The 23563-nt window shown below is 44.5% G+C and overlaps 1 protein-coding gene across 1 annotated transcript; it reads right to left on the bottom strand.

Moving 5' to 3' along the window:
• Positions 1 to 39: 39 nt before the first annotated feature.
• POGLUT1 (protein O-glucosyltransferase 1) lies at positions 40 to 15542 on the bottom strand. Its single transcript, XM_071563724.1, has 11 exons — positions 15443 to 15542; positions 15149 to 15239; positions 11336 to 11479; positions 10769 to 10904; positions 9507 to 9628; positions 7942 to 8001; positions 6839 to 6938; positions 5998 to 6056; positions 3152 to 3319; positions 2596 to 2652; positions 40 to 1967 (listed from the first exon to the last, which is right to left on the bottom strand). Exons 1-11 carry the CDS (start codon positions 15537 to 15539, stop codon positions 1811 to 1813), a joined length of 1191 nt encoding a protein of 396 aa, XP_071419825.1. The 5' UTR covers positions 15540 to 15542; the 3' UTR covers positions 40 to 1810.
• Positions 15543 to 23563: the final 8021 nt, after the last annotated feature.

Below are 23563 nucleotides of genomic sequence, written 5' to 3'. Positions count from 1 at the left end.
GGGGAAGAGCTGGGAGCTCTCTAGACCAACCAACAAAACTTCATTTTCGTTTGTTTTATTCCAAAAAGCAGTTCATTATAAATGGTTTAAAAATATCATACAAAGCTGTTTCAGTTTATCAGAGTGCTGTCTCTCCACTGACTAAAAATAGAAAACCAGTAAAACCCTTTCCACTCTCACAAGAGTTCTTTTCCTCAGAAACCAGGCTATTTTAATGCCCCAATCTGTTTTCTTCGCAGGCTGGGATAACCCAGGCATTGGTCCTGTAACCAGGATGCTGCTCCAGCAACAGGCAATTGGCCAACAGGACCAGCAGTTATGTCCCTGTGTCAGGGCTTGGCAGTGGTGTGAAGCTTCCGTGAGCACACATGTGCACAGGTCCACTTAATGCTACTGTTCCATCTATTTTCCTTCTTCCCTGATGCACCCTGACTGCAGAGGAGACTGAGCTGTTGCTGTCATTCTTCTCCATTATAATGTGCTGCTCCCTCAGCCTTAAGGCTGCTTTACAACCAAGGGTGTTCTCCTGAGAGCCCATGTCCCTCCTGCCACTCCAAGCTCTTGCCCACGCTCTCCTGAGCACTTGTCTGGGTGCCAGAGAAGATGCTGCTCCCTAGCAGGCCTCTTCCCTCAGGGCCCACAGAGCATTTCAGGAATTGCACTCCCTCCAGGCTGAGCAGCCTGTTGTGGGCATAAACACAGCAACCTGTGACTGAACTCAGCCTGAGGAGTAGCTGCCACTGCGTGACTGAAGACATTCCCTCAATCAGGTTGAAGGAGATGAGTAAAGCAGTGGAACAGCTGTGGGGAAGAAAAGTGAGTTCTGAAGTGAGCAGATGTGTTACCAGCCTCAAAAAAAAAATCAAACCCCAAAAACAAACAAAAAAAAAAAAAAGAAAAAATGAAAAAATCAAAATAAGCCTAGAAAGATTACAGAAGGGGATCAGAGCAGATTCTGAACTTCTGGAAGAAAGCACTGAATCTACCTCTGCCAATACTTTCTCTGGGTTCCTAAGGGTCCCAGGATGTCTGATCAGTCAGCTGGGGAGAGATAATTAACAGGGGCTCAGTTCTTCAGGGCCCTGCAGGCACCCAGCTCATCTGTCAGAGGACCAATCATCCCTGTCTCAGCTGCCAACCACATCACTGTCTGCTACTCAGACTGAGTGCTGTGGCCACATCACCACCACCTGCTGCTCCTCAATGAGGTAGGTAGTTTAACTCTGCAAGGATCATTTGTCCTTTCAATGGCATGTCAAAGCCTTACCATGAACCTCTAAAACCCGACATACATATAAGCTAAGCTCTAAGCTATCCAAAAAGGTGACTTGCAAATCCCAGTACCTGCATCTGCCAGAGGACACCTAATATCCCAAGTGCTATCACATGAGTGAGAAAACATTTGCCACAAGAAGGGGCATGTAGCTCCCAGGTGAGTGCAGCTCACAGTCTTTGTACCTTGCCTGTGAGTACAGAGGACTTGGTAAAAAGTCCAGTAAAATTATCAGCAAGGCTGAATGTGATTTAGGCTCATTCTGAGACAAATAGTAACTAAGTCCTAAACTCTAACTACCCCTCCTCCAGCCATGACTGACCACCCCATTAAAAAACTATAATCCAAAATTCTACTTAACAATCTTATCACAACAGTCAGGTCCCACTGCCTGGAAGCAATGTCTGAGTCAGCCTACTGCTGTTCTCTGTAGTTCTAGTCTAAAAGGTAAGTCTGAGAGAGGAAGAAAGAAGTTAACACTGATCTTCAGATTTCCACAGCTATCAGTCTGAGCTGAAGAGAAAAACAGAGAAGTCTCTATAGTTCTGTTTTCAGCCATTCAGACGCGATCTCATTGTAGTTCTTCCTCCTTTTCACTTTGTACGTCAAGGCTTGGGAATATTCAGACAGCAGATGCTCCCAGTAGCAAGAGATGTCCTCCATCTGCAAGTGCTCTGTGATGAACCGGCGTCCCCTAGAGACACACAAGGCACAGTCATGACTGTTTTCCAGTTCCTACAAGACTCACTGGTTTTGGTTTGGAAGTATATCAGCTTTCACTCTTCCATGTTTCAAATGAGAAACAACGTGCTCTGCTCTGTACCATCTATTTTAATTCCAAAATTTTCATTCATGCTCACAGCTCTGACAGTTGCAGTCCTTTTGTTATCCTCAAGATGGTATTTGTTGTCTGGGATAATAAATATCAGATTTCACTTATCAGATACAGCCTGAGCAACACTGATTGATGCTGCTTCAGAAGGCAGTCCCTGCCAGCCTGGATAGATAATGCTTACAGTGCAGACACAGCTCCTGGGAGTCAGCTCACCTCATACTGAGACCAAAGCTCCCAACCTCTGACAGCTTTCCGTAGGCCTCCTGACATGGCTCACATCTGAACCAGACCTAAATGCAGAACTTTGCTTTTCCGTTCCCTCTGCTTGTCACAAGTGCTCCAGCCCTCCTGCTGTTATTGCAGAAGATCAGTTATACTGCACCCTACTAATACTACATTGTCTTTGATAAGCAATCCCTTCAAAGGCTGTGTAAGAAAATGCTTTGGAAGAAGACTGCCTGATAGCCAGGAAGGACACACAACTTACCTCTCTGAAATTTCTTGTGCTATGGCATCATTTTCCTTTACAAACTGCAACAGCTCCCTGAAACAAAGAAAAAGCCATGAAACAACTGGCTCAGATTAGCAACTGTCCCTTAGCTTAACTGTTGAGGAGGATGAGGTTAGGACTGTACAGCTGAATGAGGATGCTGCTCACCTCAGAGCACAGAAGAGACTTGCCCTTCTCTATTGCTCCACATCAGTTCTGGACAACACACTGAAATCTGGGAGCTACCGTATTTTTGGCCCACAGATAAGTTCCTCTTCCCCCTTACCTGTGCTGCAGGGCCCACCAGCGTGGCTGCTGATTTCAGTGAGAGTGACAGACTTAAACACTCCAGTGAAACTGTACCCCCCAAGTAATATGAGCAAAAACCTCTTTGGGGGCAGTGATAAAGAGATAAGAGTGTGACCTCCAAGAGCCATTGTCTGATGCCTCAGAGTGGAGGTACTTCTTAGGATAACACAAACCAAAACACCTTCCCAAATGCTTCCCTGTGGCAGGAAACACTCTGTGGGCATGCCTTGGATCTCTCTCACACCTGACATCAGAGAGGTCTGGTCGGACTGGGATGTAGTGGACCCAAGGCTTCAGCTGGGGGTAGAAGAACTCCAACCACTCTTCTCCAACGTGAAAGACGAGTGAACCACATAAGAAGAGGTGTTTCAACCGGAAACTGGCTGCCACTCCCCGAAAATTAAACAGGTACCTTTAAAAGGACAAGCAGAGAGAGGGACCTGATCACACTTGGAATTTGCATTAAGACACTGGTCTGTGCGTAGCAGTGAACCTTCCCCCAAGGGAGCAGCCGGGGAGCCTCCCTCACACTGAGCTATGAACTGGTTGCTAAAGCACAGGGAAGGCATTTATTTGTGTCTCCTCACAGGAAAAGTGAGCAGAAGTTAAGGATGTGCTGTGTGAGTTTCTGCTGTCTGTCAAAACTGAGGGAGAAAATCAAGGAGTGAGGCTTTACCTCTGACAAAGGCAGCTGCTGGTCACAAACTGAAGGAGGCCTCATGGACAGCTGCCAATAAGACATGGAAGGTCACAAGGTGGATGCTGATCCCATGACTCTACACTTCAGAGACTCCCTTACCACAAGGAAATTTTTCCCAATTCTCTCTTGCCTTGCAGTGAGCTTTTCTGTTCATTGTTCTGCTTTGCCACATCTATCTCAGGTTGTTTTTTCCTCTGGGATTCTGCTTTAATCTGAGTGTAATTGTCTCATATTAAGTTGGGAATGCCACCCTAGGAGGTTAAATAGGCTAGCACACAACAGATGGACTTTGCAGATAACAAAGAATCCACAATTTTGTTTTCAGTGTTTTCTGCCAAGTTAGTAAAGTGGGCTTGATTGTGGCAGGGCGGTATTTCTCTTAGCAAACTGTATCTCAGAGGGATGTTTGTTTGCTCACTTGTTTTCTTTTTCAAACCCACATTTCTCCAATTATATAGAAAGCTGGTTTTCCTACGGGTAAAACCACTGAGTGCTTATAACTAATCTTTGAAGTCAAACATTTTGGGCTGGGGGAAGAGAGTTCTTCCTTTAATGAAGCTATTTTGGGTGAGATGGAGATTATTTATTATATATTTTTTGGGGAAGATGGGAATTACAGCTAAACTTAGTTCACCAGTAAATGACAAAGAGTAAATCTGAAATTACTCTGCATCCTTTGTATTACCTGGGAGCACAAGGCAGGGGCAAGGAGCTCACTGTACTAGGAACTCAACAAATACATGTAGATATCTTTGCCCAGGTGGCCAAGAAGGCCAATGGGATCCTAGCCTGGATCCTTTCCCTGGACTCTGTGCTGGTGAGGCCACACCTTGAGTGTTGTGTTCAGTTCTGGGCCCCTCAGTTCAGAAAAGAGATTGAGGGGCTGGAGCGGGGCCAGAGAAGAGCAACGAGGCTGGAGAAGGGACTGGAGCACAAGTGCTGTGGGGAGAGGCTGAGGGAGCTGGGGGTGTTTAGCCTGGAGAAGAGGAGGCTCAGGGGTGACCTCAGCACTGTCTGGAACTACCTGAAGGGAAGTTCTGGCCAGGTGGGGGTTGGTCTCTTCTCCCAGGCACTCAGCAATAGGACAAGGGGGCACGGGCTCAAGGTCTGCTAGGGGAAATTGAAATTGGAGATCAGAAAAAACTTCTTTCCAGAGAGAGTAATCAGGCATTGGAATAGGCTGCCCAGAGAGGGGGTGGATTCCCCATCCCTGGAGGTTTTTAAACTGAGATTGGACATGGCACTGAGTGCCATGATCTGGTAAAGGGACTGGAGTTGGACCAAGGGTTGGACTTGATGATCTTGGAGGTCTTTTCCAACCCAATCGATTCTATGATTCTATGATCTAACATGAACAGTAGTCTGGAAGTGAGGAAATGCCTCTGTCCAATCCCAGACAGAGCTCCCACCACCCCTGGCCTCAGCCAAGCCACCAAGTGCTGCTCTCAGCCAGCCCGCTATAGCACCTACACTGAAGGAAGCAGACAGAAGTTCATGCTGACCCCACCAGACTCTGGGCTACAACAGAAGTGTGTGAGAATGTCTCAGCCTGCACTGTACGACGGGCTGAGAAGCATCAGAATTGGGCAGTGCATGTGTGACAGAAGGGAGAAATCTGGGCAACAGTCTAGTGAAATGCAAAATGAGATAAGTCAATCACATTTGCACAAAAACACAGATCCAGCCAAATGACTGAGCTCTTGTATCAGCAGATCCTGGCTGGCAGAATCACAACTAGCAAAAGAAAAAGCAAAACATCAGACACACAAGTGCATACACACTGAGAGTTTATATTTTACATAGAAACCTGCAACAATATTACACCAAAAATCCCTCACTGAAGTAGTTAAAGAATAAAAGTCTTTGTAAATCAAAACCACATTCTCCCAACAAGGTATGAATCAATACTGTATCTGCTCAGTCTGATTTCAGGTTCTCTTTCAATATATACACCCAGTGGCAGCACTTGCCCCAGTGTACATATGAAGACATAATTCCACAGTTCTGAACATCTTTGAAGACAGTAATGCTATCACTATAGCATTTAAAAATAATTTTGAATGCATCACTTGGTACAGAGACATAAAGAAAAATTGACAGAAAGACTTTCTAAATAGGAAAAAAATACCTCTATGTTTATTACTGATCTTAGACCTTTACTTTCTCAAAGCACTTTATCTCTCCTGATCTGATGGAAGAAAGTTGACACTGAAAGAGGCCATGCTAAGCTCCCAAATTTTCAACTGTCTTCTCTCTGTTCACAACCTTTTGTATCTGCATGGAGCTGGTTGCTGGAATTAGACCTTAAAATAAAATGAGACCCTACACCACGCAAGGAAAGAGATAACCCAACAGCCCTTAAACAGCTGGACTAATCAAAAAACTCTTACTTGTATTTGCAGTGATCAACCAGTGGAATTTCCTTTGCAGGAGGCTTTCCTAAGGTGTCCTTAAAATAAAGAGAATTAAAAAAAATAAGTAAGCTTTAAATGGTGATTTGTTTTCCTTCTCAGTTAGAAACAAAGGTGACGTGTCAAAAGGCTTCATTCCCACTTCTGAGAAAACCTTCTCTGGTGGGCTTTTAGAAGGATTATAAAGAATTCCCAGCCCTTCAAACAAGAAAAAAAAAGTTCACTAAATTACACACTGCCTGTATGTGAATGCCAGCACAAACACATTAAATGATAATGTTTTGTTGGCAGCTACAGAGTGGAAAACAGCTTGGGACAATGGACTGTGTGAAGCCAAGTGTAACTGGATTAGCCAAGACTGTCTGGAGAGAGCTGGACTGTAGAGTAAGTATGAAACTAAAAAGTTATCAGCAACAGTTATCAGAAAGTTATCCACAACAGGATCAAGAGATGGAGAAGACAGAAAAAGGTTTAAAAAGACTAACAACACTACAGAGGCAGCTCAGAGATAGAAAAGGATGAGTTGGCCAATTTTGTTGTTATGGGAGAGGAGGAGATTGGCAGAGACTCATTTTCTTATGCGTGCTGGTTTCCTTGAATAAAAAGCATACAAGGAAGAAAAGTGTTTGGCCTGCCAGGCTCTGGAGACTCCTTCCTTTCATCTCCCAGAGAGGTGTGGCCATCAAGGGAACTACAAGCCTCCCCCGCTCCAGAGGATCACCCACAACTCTCCAACAGGATGTTTCTGAATCATCAAAGCCATCTTGCAATGAGACCCTTTCTGGCCCTCACACTCAGAAGACAGACAACACCCACACACCTTTTCAGATTTCCAAGCCTGGTTTTTAGTGTATTCAGCATCAACAAGTTCAGGGTTTTCTCGGGACAGCAGGATAAGGGGATCTCTCTCAGGGCTTGTTCTGAAAAAGAAAATGGTATCAGTAATTGCCAATACACGACTCAACACAGCTAACAAAGTACAGGACTCAAGGCCCTGCTTCTTTGTGAGGCTGACCCCACTATGTGCCCCCAAAACATTAAGTGCCTACCATACAGTGTTATTTCTGTCCAAGGGTGTAACAGGAGAAGAGAACGAGTTATGGGTACAAAATTATTTGAGGACGTTTCTTTATTTCACTTACTAAATATTTAATATTATTATTTAATCAATTCCCAGGACAAAGCAGCAGAGATGCTGCTTCCTGGAGGCTTTATCCTGATGGGAGCCAAATGCTTTAACTTAGTCAGAGAGAGCTAAGGGATGCTAAGCATCTCCAGCACTGATCTCTCTGACACGACTTTAGAACACTACTGGTTAACAAGATTATTACACACTCCTCATCATCTCCTGAGCCTGCCTGGCAAAGTACCAAATCCTTTTCCTGTTGGGGATGGGAAGAAACAAGGTATGGGTTTTGACATTGTTTCAAACTGTCACTGGAGAGAGAACAAAAATGATTTACTCTTATTCCCCCACCAGTGAGGTAATTTAGGGCCACAATACTTTTCACTGTGTTGAGCACTTGCACAGCAAACAAAGTATTCACAGTGGCAGGAACCATGAACATCAATATCAAATCTTAAATTTGTATCCAGCACCTGCAGTTCTCTTAACAGAACAAAACAAGCTGGTTCCTGGGGTGACAGTTTTACTCATTAAGAAATAATGTAGCAAATCCATCACAACTTCTGTTTCCAATATTAAGTGATTATAATAAACTAGTTGCAAATGGCAATTCTTATGGAGAATCACTAATGGTGTAATGCTGCTGTACAACATGTCTCACCTTTCCTTACTTTTGAAAAACACATTCTGTGTTACACTTGATTAGCGATCAGGTCTTGGAGACAGAAATTTCTGCATACAGAGAGCTGTCACAGCCTGTATTGATAGAATAATCTATTGCAGGAAAATATGCTCACCTGGATCCTCGGAAATATCCTTTAGAGATTTTTTTCTTCCATGGCCATTTTTCTGCAGATCTGAAAACATTTTTTATACACGGCAATAAATGATTTAATATAACCATGAAACAGCACTCTCATCAGCTTTCACAGCATGATGTCTTTTTCTACTCTTCATTTTTGATGGAAATCACTTTCTTCATTATAGCAGAAAAAAACTCTCAGCCAGGTCCAAGGAAACTGGTTTTCCTGTGAATATTGTGTTTAAGGCAACATGATATAGGCCACTTTTCATAACACCTTTCAGTCAAAACAACAAATTACACATAACCCTCCCACCAACCTTGAAGGCTATTAAAATTCACCTAAGATTTGAAACCACTTTTTGTACTGTAGCTTTGTTTTACTGTATTTCACTGAATCTGAATAGTGAAAAATGACTATAGAGATTCTAATCAGTCATTTCCCATTAAAAAACCAAAACTACCACTCAACAAACAAAAAACCTCACCTACTGTTTTGCACTTAAAACACAGGAGTTCATTGTTTTTCCAAATCACTTTCATTTTAAACCTAAACAAGTCCTTCAAAATAGTCATTCACATGTTTTATTTCTGTCAGTGCAGTCACCTCAGGGGAACTCTGCCATATTTTTCTGTTGCACCTGGTGGGACATGTAGGCCCTGATCCCCAAACTGATTTATCTGTGCAGGTCAAGCTTTGCATCTCCTTATACCTCAGTGACACAAGTGAAAACACAAAGATGAGCAGATGCTTTGGACCTTCACTGTATTACATCACAATAAGCTTCAGATGGGATTAGTCCCATAGATCTTCAGAATTTGGAGAGGGGCATATTCATCCTTGCATTCTGATGGCAAGTGACTGACATCAAGGTGTTTTTTCTTATTGTGTTTCTGTGTTCCCTCACTGTTGCACACTTGGTTTGTCACTCTCCTGGGGAAACATCCCCTTACTCTGCTAAGAGTCAAAGATCCTGCCAAAAGGAAGACTCCCAGTCAGAAAGGTTTTCCATCCTACTCTCAGCCCAGTAGTGACTATTGATTCTTGGGAATGATTCCAAGTTTCATGATTGCACAATAATACTCAAGTAAAAGCAGATCTAAAGGCAGCTTTCTTTTAGCCTTCCAGAAGCTTATACAAGAATCCTGGATCATCTCTGCACTGAAAAACCCACAACTCCTACAGAAATAGTTGAAAATAAAGGAAAATATTTCTGTATGTCAGGGGATATTTCTGCAGGCAAAAGATAACTTCATTGACAAACCCTCTCTCACCAATAGTAATCTGGCCCTGAGAGCAAGAGGGATGTGCATAGTTTGTCCTCTGCATTCCTTACTAAACGGTTGCTAACAGTGCAGCTAATTATAGCTTCCAAGGTTTCCATGGAAAATTCTCACAGAGCACTTAGGCTGTAGGTAGTTAATGTGAGGCAGCAGGGTAGATCACAGGCCAACAGACCTACGGTCTTAGATGTCAACACTGGCCCAGTACTTGATGGCTTTTACTGCACCTTTGTCTTCTGTGAAACCTCCACCCATATAACCATTGCCAAAACATACCTTCTAAGGTCCTCTCTCATGAGGTCCCAGCGCCCTAAACCTGTTGGGTAAATTGGCCAAACAGCTGGTCCTCCTTCCCAAAATGTCCAGGCAGGATACATGATATCATTGTATTCAGATGTCTTAAGGAAAAGAAGAATAATGCAAGAATGAGAGTAATATCTACTTGGGTTTACTGACTGAGTCTACCAGCAACAAAGGTTCCTACAGGGAGCACAGTCAGCTTTCTCTGTTACATTTCCTTAAGTGGCCATGAGAGCTCTGTGGTCACCAGTGTTGCTGGGGTTACAGAATCACCTGAGCTCCATTCACCTTTCTAAAGATTAGTGCCTATGTGTAGCCACAAATGTTTTCTACTGATGACAAGTCAAGAGGCATCATAATCTCCTCAGAGATCGAGGCTCTTATAGACACTTTTGACATTTAGGTTTCCAAGACTTCAGTTCATTCCAGCCTTCCTAGAGATCACTTAACAATTCACTGTAACAAATATCCAGGTCATGTAAGAATTTCAGTTCCTCACTCCTGTTTGGTTGCTTAAGTCCCCATATATTATCAGAGGAAAGACCAGCACTTAAGTGAGACTAAATCCTTCCTTGAAACCACACTATTGGTAACTTCTTCACACTAGTAATGAACTTCCTACACAATTATTCATCTGTCTGTCACCTGGAGACACTGGAGGGAGTCCAAGGATACCAAGGTAGTTAGGAGATTAGTGCACATGACATTTAATGGGGCTGAGGAAAGGGTTTGTCCATGCACAGGAAGAAGAGGCTTGGGGGAATGTAAATGAAAAGGGTACCCAGGAGATGACAATATTATACAAAAGAAAGTAAGAAACACTTATCTGTTCTACAAAAAGGACTAAAATACTTGCATTAAATGAGATTAACTATATGACAGCAGACGATCAAAAATACTTAATAATGCTGATAAACTATGGCTACAATTTTAATAAAAGGTATTGTAGCAAATGACAGCAATGCTAGCACATATCCCATCCAGCTGTGCATCATTCCACTGCAGTTGAGGTGCACTATTTGACCTGGAAGAGGAGCTAGTAAGAAGAAACACTGATCTATCAAGTTGATCCGCAAGTCTCATGGCCAGAAAACTAGAGGCGAAAGGAAACAAAGGGCAAAAAAGAGCAAGCAATTTTGACACACAGAAAACTCATGGGGAACCATCTTCAAAAACACGTTCCCAAGAGAAAGGACATGCATGTGTCAGAAATGCTCAGCTTTTAAAGGTGTGAGCACCTTACTGAAGGAGAATACTGGGACAATGGGTTTCATCCACTTGGGAACCTGAGGGTAGTCACGCACATTGATGACCATTTCCATGTCAGGGAGGCGGTTGGTGATGCCCAGAATGAAGTGCTCAACTCCACTGCATCTGTGGAGAAATGATATATGGCAAAGAGCGGTAAGAACGTGGCACAATCCTGCAGTCTCTTGTAGGCTTTTCTCTCTGCACAGGATCAGAAAAGAGGATGAGCCTAAGCCATTTCATAATGCAGGCTGGGAACTGTGTACAGCAGCCTCAAAGTCCCAACAAAGTATGGACACCAGTGAGGCAACCCATCCTCTTACAGCTGGTCAGATCTGCAACTTTCTCTGGGATCCCATAGCCTACCAATCCTTTGTACACTGAAGTGCAACAGTGACACTTTCTTACTGCTACATTTAAGCCTATCAGGTTATTTTCTAGGACCCTGCTCTGAAAATTCAGACTTCTGAAGTATCATTGTGCTCAATGACTTTCAGCTTGGCAGAGTTGGTAATACTCTGTCCCAGCCAGGAGAAAGACACCTGCACAGCTCTTACCTTGCAGGGAACATGCAGTCCTGCTCACGGTACAGTTTGTTTTTAATGATTTGATAGTGCGTCCCGAGCTTCCGGCTCACCACGTCTGCTATGGTGTCCTTAGAAATGCCACCTCGGAAAGGAGCCAGGTCCTGCTTCCAGACACTGAAACAAAACCACCAGCCATGATTATGTACTACAGAGAGGATACTGTGCATTAAACTGTTGCAGTGTGCAGAACAGACTTCTAGCTAGAGCAAGCTGTATGCAGCTTTCAGGAGCTCTACAACATGTGGCGTAACAGATAATTTAATTTATGTCATTTGGAAGTTTCTCAGGTAGTCATAGGTCCAAGATTCATGCTTTGACTATTTACATGGTGTTTGCCTGAATAGAAAGCCCAGAACAGGCAAACTGTAGTTACTCTCCCACAGAAGGACCTGATACACCCTGGCATGTTTTGGGTAAAAGCCTTAAGCTCATTTCACCTTTGAGTTGCAAACCTTCCATGAATGATGGCCCACACCAAGACCAAACTCTTCACACTGTGGTGCTATGTAGACATTAAAAAAGAAGGTAACAGTCTAGTTGCAAACCCATCACCCAGTAACACTGCAGTGAAAGCTGGCCCAGGAGGACAGCCCTATGCAGCACGTGTTCTGTGATTCTGCACATCACCAGTGAGCTCTGGGAACACAGTTTGGAAAGACAAACCTAATGAATATAAGAAAACACAGAAAGAGAATGCAATTTATATAATTTGGTCTAAAGGTACTCAGGTCTAACTGCTTGGAGTACCTAATGAACACTGTCAGATTGTAACAGCCATGGACACATCTATCTGGATAGACTTGACAGATGGGCTATTCCAATGGGATGAAGTTCAACAAGGCCAAGTGCAGGTCCTGTCCTTTGGCCACCCCAACCCCCTGCAGTGCTCCAGGCTGGGCACAGAGTGGCTGGAGAACAGCCAGGCAGAAAGGGACCTGGGGGGGACTGAGGGACAGGGAGCTCAACAGGAGCCAACAGTGTGCCCAGGTGGCCAAGAAGGCCAAGGGGATCCTGGCCTGGATCAAGAATAGCGTGGCCAGCAGGCCCAGGGCAGTGACCCTTCCCCTGGACTCTGCCTTGGTGATACCACACCTTGAGTGTTGTGTTCAGTTCTGGGCCCCTCAGTTCAGGAAAGATATTGAGGAGCTGGAGCGGGGCCAGAGAAGAGCAACGAGGCTGGAGAAGGGATTGGAGCACAAGTGCTGTGGGGAGAGGCTGAGGGAGCTGGGGGTGTTTAGCCTGGAGAAGAGGAGGCTCAGAGGTGACCTCAGCACTGTCTGGAACTCCCTGAAGGGAAGTTCTAGCCAGGTGGGGGTTGGTCTCTTCTCCCAGGCACTCAGCAATAGGACAAGGGGGCACGGGCTCAAGCTCTGCCAGGGGAAATTGAAGTTGGAGATCAGAAAAAACTTCTTTCCAGAGAGAGTGCTCAGGCATTGGAATGGGCTGCCCAGAGAGGGGGTGGATTCCCCATCCCTGGAGGTTTTGAGAGATTGGATGTGTCACTGAGTGTCATGATCTGGCAAAGGGACTGGAGTTGGACCAAGGGTTGGACTTGATGATCTTGGAGGTCTTTTCCAACCCAATCCATACTGTGATTCTATGAGTCTGCAGACACTGCAGCAATGTTTCAGTTTAACACAACCCTGTTAGGGTGATCCCACTGTGCAGATGGTCAAACACTGGTACAGGATGCCCAGAGAGGCTGTGGAGTTTCTTTGAGATACTGAGATACTCAAAACCTGACTGGGCAGTCCTTGCAGCCCTGCTTGAGCAGTGGGGCTGGACTTGATGATCTCAAGAGATCCCCTCCAACCTCCAGAATTCAGGTACTCCAGAACTGGGTAAAGAACAGCAAAACTACATCAGGTATTGCCACTGTGCAGATGGTCTGACCACCGCATGGGCAGCCTGGCAGGGATGCAAATGGAATGAGTTTGAGAACAGGAAGGGAGTTGCAGCATCATGGCACATCCATGTCATTGTAACGTAAAAGTGGTAATGGACAGGTAGTAATGAACAAGTTTGGACTTTCACTCCTGGCCCACTGAGTGACAGAAGACTGGACGTAAGTAAAATATGTTACATGGGTAAAAGTATAGGTTTTCAGCATTCTGCTTCATATTTACATACCTCTCTAAATTAGCTGTTAAATTAGCTATCAAAATGAGTCACGTTTCTGAAGTGTCACAGAGCTGTATTATCTTCCTGGATTCTTTTGTAATACCCATCACCAGCAGCACTCCCTAACAGCCCGTAAAACAAATTACTGCTTTAGTGAAAACTGTTTCATGACCCACAGTAATCTTAACTTCATGTTACTATTGACTATCATGTTCTTAAGCAGATTTGGAGGTTTTAACCACTTGGGAAGGTGTTCTGCCCAAAAGTGGGCAAGAGATGGTGGAGTGTATGTTTAAAGATTAGGAGATGTCTTTAGGCTGTGTCTGAATTGGAACTTGGGAAAAAGACTGGAAGGCTCAACTAGAACAGACTTTCCTTCATCCATATTTCAAGAGCAATGAAGATCAAAAACTCCAAACACAGTGTACAAACAGTTGCTCAGTATGACTCATCTGACTTTAAAAGCCAACATAGCCCTCAATCTCACCCCCAAAATGAGTGACTGCATCTGATACTTTTAAAGATGAGGCTTAAAGTTGGGCATTTGTGTTTTAGAAATCCTAATCCTAAAGCCAGAAGAATATGGTGGCTCTTTCCTAAAATCCCTTTCTCTTTTAAATAAAAATGCTGTTTAAAGTTATCAAATCTCCCCAGTGCTACAATCCCTGCCCATATGGCAATGATGACCTGTGCATCTGTAATTTTTGCCACACTGCAGCTGTGCTCTGTCAGCACAGGCAGAAAGGAAGTTTGGTTTGGCTGTGTCTACAAGGCAGGTCAGCCTGCACTTGTACTGCCTACCATGGTGTTCCATCACTTATAAGCCTCACGCTCTCTGCACTAAAATGACTTTAAGATTAGACCAGCAGTTCAAGTCAGAGTGCTGTCATTATGCATAATGATCCATGGTTATCAAAGAAAATCAAACAGGGTTTGTGTCTTCTTGAAGGAGCTCCTCCTGGATCACACTTTGGCCATATGAAAGTCAGGTAGATAAATAAATATCCACCATCACTCTGATACTCACAAGTGGTGACCAAAACTCCCTGGGAAGAGAGCTAAAGAGTCACACAAAATTAATCTAAGTTCTGTCACAACCTAAAGTACAGCACTCCATCACACCAAATCAATGTGTTCTTTGTCAATCTAGAATATTTAGAATATGAAACATTTAGAGTATTTTTCACACACTCTTTATCTTCCACTTTTAAAAGCCCATGAGAAGGATTTGTTAGCAACACTTTGGAGAAGGCAGAAGTGGATCACTAAGACAAATGTGCATGTTTTATTGCAGGGTCATATAAGAAATGTCAACACAGTGTATATTCAGCTGCAGAGAACAACAAGGACCATGACCGGCAGGTGGTTCTCTGTGACACCTCCAAGCTCAAATACACCCTCACTAACCTGCTGAATCGACTGGGTTGGAAAAGACCTCCAAGATCATCAAGTCCAACCCTTGGTCCAACTCCAGTCCCTTTACCAGATCATGGCACTCGGTGCCATGTCCAGTCCCAGTTTAAAAACCTCCAGGGATGGTGAATCCACCACCTCACTGGGCAGGCCATTCCAATGTCTGATTACTCTTTCTGGAAAGAATTTTTTTTCTGATACCCAACTTAAATTTCCCCTGGCAGAGGGGGAAATAAACCAGTCTCTCACCTTTGGTGGCAGCTGCAATTCCCCTTTACACACGGCTCATAGGCTTCCACAGCTCTCTTTATTTGCTTGGTTATCGTTCTCCACTTGGCATCTAAAAGATGCGGGAAAGAAAAGCCACAGGTTCGATCCAGGAAGGGGAGGGAGAAGGAAGCGGGGAAGGGGCAGCGGGTCGGGCATCCCGCTCGGCCCGGGGTCCGCCACGGGAAATCCGCTCCGCCCACCCGGGACACCCTGAGCCCGCTCCGCCCCCCGAGGCACCCCAAGGCCGCTCCCCTGCCCTCCGAGGCCGCTCACCTGCCGCCCCGGCGGGCCCCGGTGGGCTCAGCACCGCCACCATCGCCCACAGCGCCAGCGCCGCCCGCACCGCGGCCATGGCCGCTGCCCACAACATGGAGGCGGCCGTGCCCTCCGCCCCATGGCCTCATGGGAAATGTAGTTCTCTACCAGGGCCGAGAGCCCCATGTCGTGACACAGTCGCGGGGGCGGGGTACGATTGGTGGTGGGCTGAGCTGCACGAAGAGCCCCAGGTGGGCTGAGGGCGCTGCTGTGATGGCAGCCCCTCAAACAACCTGCGCCCCTGTTTAGCCTGGAGAAGAGGAGGCTCAGAGGTGACCTCAGCACTGTCTAGAACTCCCTGAAGGGAAGTTCTGGCCAGGTGGGGGTTGGTCTCTTCTCCCAGGCACTCAGCAATAGGACAAGGGGGCACGATGGGCTCAAGCTCTGCCAGGGGAAATTTAAGTTTGAGATCAGAAAAAACTTCTTTGCAGAGAGAGTGCTCAGGCATTGGAATGGGCTGTCCAGAGAGGGGGTGGATTCCCCATCCCTGGAGGTTTTTAAACTGAGACTGGACGTGGCACTGAGTGCCATGATCTGGTAAAGGGACTGGAGTTGGACCAAGGGTTGGACTTGATGATCTTGGAGGTCTTTTCCAACCCAACTGATTCTATGATTCCATGATTTACCCTTTTGTGCTACATGGAAGCCTCAGGCAGGCCCACAGTGCCTGGGGGTCCCGTGCCCTCCATCGGGTTTGGGGCAGAACTTCCCTCAAGCATGTGAACGCATCAAGTGCTTTGATCAGCCTGTAAGAGGCTCTTTGCCCCAGCCCGACCTCTGGCTGTTGCCAAGGCCTGCTTCAGTTCGATCATTTAGGATAAAAGGCACAAGTCACATGTTGCAGCTCGGGTTGATTTTGTATAAATTTCTATGCAGCTTCAGGGCTGTGGACTTCAGGGAATCGTGGAGATGAGCTCGGTTAAAACTTGGTGGCAATGATGCCAAGGTCATGGGTTCAATCCCCTGTGTGGGCCATTGACTTAAGAGCTGGACTCATTGATCCTTGTGGGTCTCTTCCAACCCAGAGTAGTCTGCGATTCTGTGAATCACAGAATGGTTTGGGTTGGAAGGGACCGTAAAGATTATCCAGTCCCACCCCCTGCAATGGACAAGGACACCTTCCACTATCCCAGGTTGCTCCAAGCCCTGTCCAGCCTGGCCTTGGACACTCCCTGGGATGGGACATCCACAACTTCTTTAGGTAACCTGTTCCGGTACCTCACCAGCACCACAGTAAAGAATGTTTTCCCAATATCTAACCTAAACCTACTTCTTTTTAGTTTGAATCCATTCCCCCTTATCCTGTCACTGCATGTGCTTTTAAAAAAATCTCTCCCCATCTTTCTTGCAGGCTCCCTTCAGGTACTGGAAGGCTGCAATTAAGTCAAACATAAGCCATTTATTTTCCAGGCTGGACAAACACAATTGTCTCAGCCTTTCCTCACAGGTGATGTCCTCCACCCCTCTAATCATCTTGGTGGTCTCCTTTGGACTCATTCCAACAGATCAATATCCTTCAGGAACTAGATCTTTAAAGATCTCTTTCAACTCAAAATATTCTCTGACTCTGTGAAAGAAGAGGAATGGCAGGACTGAGAATCAGTGATTGATCAGCATCCATGTAAAAGGTAGAACCTCCTCTGTACAAAGTGTTTCTAAGAGTACAGTCCTCAAAACTACCCTTCACTGAGTGTTTGTGTCAGCTTTGTCAGATTTGTTCAGCCTTCAGGGCACCAGCTCATTAATGTGGTGCCGAACACAACACACGTGCTAATAAGCAAATGAATGTAGGTCAGAGGGGCTGGAGAATAAATAAAATATTATCCAAACATGAATCCAGACCAGTCATTTGATGTTTCTTCCCTGGGTTGAATGTGAGATGTGTCACATCTTCATAGGGTCTGTATATTCAAATGTCAATACTAAACATCCATCTTTCCTAGCCCAGGAACAGCTTGGTGGCTTTGGATTCCAGGAGGAGGTGCTGTGGCTGGTCAGAGTGAACTCAGATTAGCCCCACAAGTCATAAAGGCCTCTTTTGTGTGAAACTGAATTGGTCCAGTAGGTATTTGTAGGTTTGGGTGGTGAAATGATGACCAGCAAACAGACCAAAGAAGAAAAGCATGTGCTGAGAAGGAGCACGAAGATTTCCCAATTCCAAAGATCAGCAGTTCTACTGAATCTTCAAGAGCTGATAAAATCAAGGCACTGAGTGCCTGCTCAGTCTGTCCAAGGCCACAAGTGAGGGCTAGCATCAACCACAGTCTGTGTGACTGCAGGCAGTGGCTCCCACAGGCTGGCAAAGTATCCATAGAAATAAGTGTATCCATTGAAACATGTGTGTCCACTGAAATAAGTGACTTCGGGGGACTTTCTGAACACCACTTCAGAAAATGCCAGTGCCAGCACAGCCGTCTGCTGGGATTGTCCTCCAGCTGTTTCTCCAGTTGGGTAACTGAGTAATTGTATGAGTGAACTATTAGGGAATAGGTGAATGTTTGTGTATTATTGCTATTAAAAGTAACAACCTCCTAGAGGAAAAACCTTGAGTACTTCTGGCTGTCTCATCCCAAAAAATTTTAAAGCACAGCCAAAAAATTTTAAAGCAATGAAGGAAATTAATCCCTCATTTTCATCTCCTGGAGTCCCTCTGTCTTCCTTTGTCTTCTGCATAAGGTCTGTTGTCTTCCTTTCTCCTACAGTCTCTCTCACAGCTGCAGTAGTCATAGATCCAAAACTGGAGGCTGGTCTGAACACTCCCACAAAGGTGTAAATCTTAGTAAGGTAAAAGCCAAAAGTTGCCAATACTCATATATATATATATGTACAGATAGATAGATGATAGATGATAGATAGATAGATAGATAGATAGATAGATAGATAGATAGATAGATAGATATAATGCTTCCAGTGGCCTCACTCAGCCATCTCCACATGGCTAATCCAACCATTATTTCTAGCAAATTTTTCTGTCTTCCCTCTCAGGTTCCGGACCAGATTTTCCTGCTTCTTTCTTGGTTGACTGAATAGAGACATCAGTGCACTCTTCCAACACCATTTCTGTTTGTTTCTCACAGCTCTCTGCTAGTCCCCTACACAGCCAGTAGAGCTGTACTAGTTCACTCTGTAGCAAAGGTTATTTCGGGTACTTTCTCTGAAGCGAATAGTAGGAGTGGTAGTCAGCATAAATGTTTAATAGGCCCTGAGAGCTAAGACTTTAAGATGAAGCTCCTTTTGAAGCTACATTTACAGCCTCTGCTCTCCCAGGCTTTGTATAATGAAAGCACCCCAGGCCACTGTGGTGTGGTTTTGGCATGTGCTGTAGTTCCCCCCAAGCACCTTGGATGGTTGTTAGCCTCAGAACCCCTTGACTCTCACTTCAAACACAGCCTTTGCCTCACCTTCTCTACCTTCTTAATTTCCTGTAAATCCAGAGCTCCATGCAGGAGCATCTGGCTCTGATCTTTGATACCCTCGCACAAACACAGCCCCTCCTTCATTTTTTTTCTCTGCCAAATCAAGTGTAAACACCCACAAATTTACTTTCATCCTGTTCCATGTGCCCAGAGTGGAAAATCACTTGGCTATAAATCTGGTGTCCTTGCTTTACATATTCAACATAGGTTAGAAGAAGGGTGCTTGGGAAAGAGTTTGGTTCTCCAAGCTGGTTATGAGGCTGAATTAAAGACAACATGCTTCCTACATCTTCAGTTTCTCTCAGAGTTGTGTTCTGGCTTTTTTAATTGCTACTATCTGCTTGCACAGGGGTGCCAGTGGGGGCTGTTCTCCTTTAATTTACCCTTTTGTGCTAAATGGAAGTCCCAGGTTTTCTGAACTCCTCAAGTAATGGTGAATATTTCCCATGAAGAATGGCCATCTCAACAGAGGGAGGAAGGAGGCTGCACAGGCTCCTGAGGTTCAAAACCTGTGATTGATATAATCAGGACTTCTGGTCCTGGGTCCAATCTTTCCCATAAGAAGCCACACAGCTTCTGGAGAATCAAGCTTGCTTCCTGTTGGCAAGATCCTTGTGGATCTTCTTTTCCCTTTGGCTCTGAGCTGTGTCCCATAACACGTTGCCCTGTGGAGATGTTGGATTGTGGCTGTCAGGATTCAGGAAAGATGGCCACAACTGCAGTACATGGCCTGGGGATATTTGGTATTGAATATTCAACTATTTTATGCAAAGGAGGAGAATTATGAAACTGTTACAGCAAGTGGAGCACCACATGGAAGTGCAGTGCCAAAATATGACACCCAGCAAAGGTTAGGATCAGGAATGAGGGTTCAGATTAAGACTTTGCAGAGTCTGCAGAACTGCTGGGCTGGATGGGTCAAAACAAGTGCAGGAGATCACAGAGTTGGGTCTTGAAACTCACTCTGATTCTGCCAGTGAAGTCAGTAACCCAGCCCTCAACCCAGCCTAAGGATTTGTGAAGGCAATGGAAACAATGGATGTTCCAAGAAACAGCAGGAAAGGCATCTGTAGCTCAAGTCCAAGGTCAAAGTTTAAGTAGTTGTGCATGCTGTGTGAGCAACAAAAACCAACTACATCTGGGACTTGAGAGAAGATGCAAGAACTGCAGCAGTTTCATCCGTTGAGGGATTTGTGTGTTCCAGAGGATTCCTGCGCTCATGACAGTGATGACAGGATTACAAAGAATTTTTCATACTGGCAACAATGTAATAGCTCCAAAGGGGAAGAAGGACACCCATTTACTGTGAACTGTATGTGTGAGTACACATATAAACATGGGGCCAGGAACATAATTCAGCATTTTTATTTGTGCCCCTTAAAAAGGGAATAGGCAAATTCACCTTTCTTGGGGGAGTTAAGAAAATATATGACTCTCACACAGAAGGACGAACTGAGGGATTAAAAGTCATCAACACTCCTGCTGCAAACAATAAACTGGAAAAAGAACAAATTTATAATGGTGGAGCATGGGGGGAATCTTCAGAAAGTAAAAGGCCCTCTGTCTCATCAGGAGGATATATTCAATTTTTGTACCCATTTGCCTTTGCATTTGAGTTGCAGGGCACCACCACAAGCTGAAAACGAGCACATTCCTACAGAAAAAGCCTTGGCATTAGGCCACAGCTGTAAAGACTTTTAAAAATCTGTTTGAGAGGCCATGTTAACTAAAACTGATCATAAATCACTTTTTGCCATTGCCAGTGGGGATCTGGCAAACACCTTCCTGCAAACAGAACGTCTCTTTCTCTAGCTATAGTTGTATAACTTGCAAATTGAATGCGAACCTGAGAAAGATTTAGTAGTTGCAGGCATACTCTCTAGAGCCTTTGACAAAAATTCTGAGGAACAAAGTCCCAGGCTAGATTATGGATATGTCAATTGGGGAAAACAAAACAGAAAACACCAGCCTTGTTGGTTCTCAAATGAAATGCAGAATTTTATTGCTGGTGGTTTGCTGAGGACGAGACACTGCAGGATGTAATTAAGGTTCTACTAGAAAATGATTTGCACAGCTTATTCTGTCCCTGTTTCAGTTTAAAACGATTTAGATACCACTTCTCTGAGGCATGAAGAAAACTGATCCTTGAAGTGTTGCAGGAAAATAAAGACACAGAAAGCCATTTAGAGCCTGAAGGCAGCGTGAGACAACTCTGCCTCCCTCAATAGTCAGAAATACAAGTGATGTGAAATGGAGGAGTGTGTGCTGGTAGAAAACACTCACCCTCTAGAAGGAAGTTAAAGAAGTAGGCTGGCATCAGCTTGATGTGGGAGCCCTGAGCAGCCATTTTCATACAGCAGGGTAGTCTTTGAGGGAAGGCACTACAGATTTGTAAGGGAGCACATCACTTGTACCTACTAACACTGGATTTCATATACATACTATGTCTGTCGATGGGCTGCAGTTCAGTACAAGCTTATGTGTATGGCAGCTAATCCCAGGTGTCTAAATTTACCAAACCTGTGGAAAACAGTACCAAAGTACTGCCAGGAAGGGGGCAGTGTCAATCTGTTGCACTCCTGGCACTCTATTGCAGTGGATTGTCACATCTGTGCCAGAAGGAACTGATATCGCAGTACGGGTGGGTTGGCTGAGTTATAAAACCCAAAAAAAGTGGAACAAAAATGTGGTATGATTTTGTAGCCTGGGATTGGCAGTGTTTCACAAGTAATAGACATGCATAGTAACAGCAAGAAACAATTACAGATGGGGTGTGCTCCGTGGAGACTTTGTGATCATGTGAAGGGGTTGTTGCAGGCAGTGTGTGCTGTGGAGAAATCAGTTCAGGTTTCCCAGATTCCAGAGGGCAATGGGAGAGTGTAAATTGCTGCCTTGCATGGTGGTGGTGTTGTCTTAGCATAGCTGTAGTCCAGAAAGGCAAGCAGCTAGAAATAGTGGGCTTTTTGCTAACCATGCCATGGGTTTTCCATAGGTGAAAACACAGGACATCTGGGACAATGGGACATTTCTTAGGGAAGTAGACAGCTTGTATCTACTTGTATCCACTAGTTGGGTATAGTTGAACTTGTCTCCCCAAGGAAGCTTTGGGGATCTGTACCTCTCAGAAGCTCTCAGAGGAGGTGCTGTTTTGCAAAGGCTCCCCCTGAACTGCATCAATCAGCTGGAGCTCAGACAGTGAATAATGTAGAGCTCTTTGTGGTTCCTGGTCAGGAGTAATTCCTGAACAATATGAAACATGGGATTTCTCACACGCTTTTTCAACTGGCAACAAAAGGCATGTTCATGTACAAAATACCAAGAATCAACAGGGCCCAAGTTCCTCCTGAAGTCCCAGAACTTGTCACTACCAGTGTCATTACTGCAGCTACTTTGTTTCCTGAAGACCATCATCGCTGGAGAATTTCTGGATGTTTGTGACTCCATAAAGTCATTGAAGTTGTTAAATCATTGAAGCGTGGAACTGTAGTTGTGAACATCTTTGTTGCAACTACTTTTTTTGCAGAGCTACACAAAATTTTTGCTTTTCTGTACCTTAGCACTGCTTGAACGTAATAGAATTTCCTCCTGCTAATAAACTGAGGCATTAAGTTTCTAATTTAGGGATGGGATAAAATGAGTTGTGCTGTGATTTCTAATCATGGGAGAACTCTTCTAATGTGCACACGTTCAGTGTTTGTCGTATAAAAATGGTTTCTTAACAATGCCCATTGCAGCTAATTTGTAACTACATGGTGTAAACATTGATTTCTAAAGTTTTTTTAATAGATCCCCAAGCTACTTAATTATCACTTACTGACCCTTGTTTTCTAATGGTGATTAGTTTAGTTTCCTCAAACTTTATATGAGCTGGGTCTCAAGTGGCAGTAATATGGACAACTTCTTATTCCATATTTAATAGGATTGGAAGGTCTCCAAAGCATTACTAGTTCATGTCTTTCCAAGAGTAGGCTCTTACCTTCACAGTGATACTCCTCTTAGTTGGACATCTTGAATATTCTTTCTGGTTCAGCTAAAGCTTCTGTTAAAATCAGAGAGAAGCAAATTCAAATCAGAACTTCTTCAGGGTTTAAAAACCACAAAGTCTCTTGCTTTTAGTATGATTCTTTCAGGTCTTGCACTCCTTTTGGTCTATGAACTGCTGGATTCTTCAGTACCCGTGTCTACATGAGTTGAGGGGAGAGAGCAACCTGAATTCTGAGAATGATTTGCCCTAAGGAAGGTCTGTAGGCTAAATTAACCCCTATTACAGTTTCATCAACTTGAACTGTTAGCAGAGCTGAATTTCCCTTAGACATTGAGTCTTCCGCTGCACCTCTGCATCCCCCTACACTGTTTAAATTACATTGGCTGTAGGGTCAGAGCATCACCTTTTACTCTGATGTTCTCATAGAGCAGAGGGTTAGAGAGCAGTTCAGGGACTTGGTTGCCTTGAATGAGCTATCAACAACTGGAAAGGGGATGCTTCTAGAAAAAGTTGATCAGTCTCTATCTCCATTTGTTAAAAATAAAAGTTCAGCCCTATGAAGGGAGATTGGGAAGGGATAAGGAAATTACAGAAGGGTCACCATAGACACCAGAAACTTCTAGAGCTTTCAAGGCTGTTGCAGACCGTAATGTACATTCCTTATTATCTCTGTTTTAC

This window comes from Pithys albifrons, chromosome 1, assembly GCF_047495875.1.
Source record: "Pithys albifrons albifrons isolate INPA30051 chromosome 1, PitAlb_v1, whole genome shotgun sequence".
Lineage (NCBI taxonomy): Eukaryota > Metazoa > Chordata > Aves > Passeriformes > Thamnophilidae > Pithys > Pithys albifrons.
Note: the sequence above shows the minus strand (reverse complement) of the source record. Positions and strands in the feature narration are given on the sequence as shown.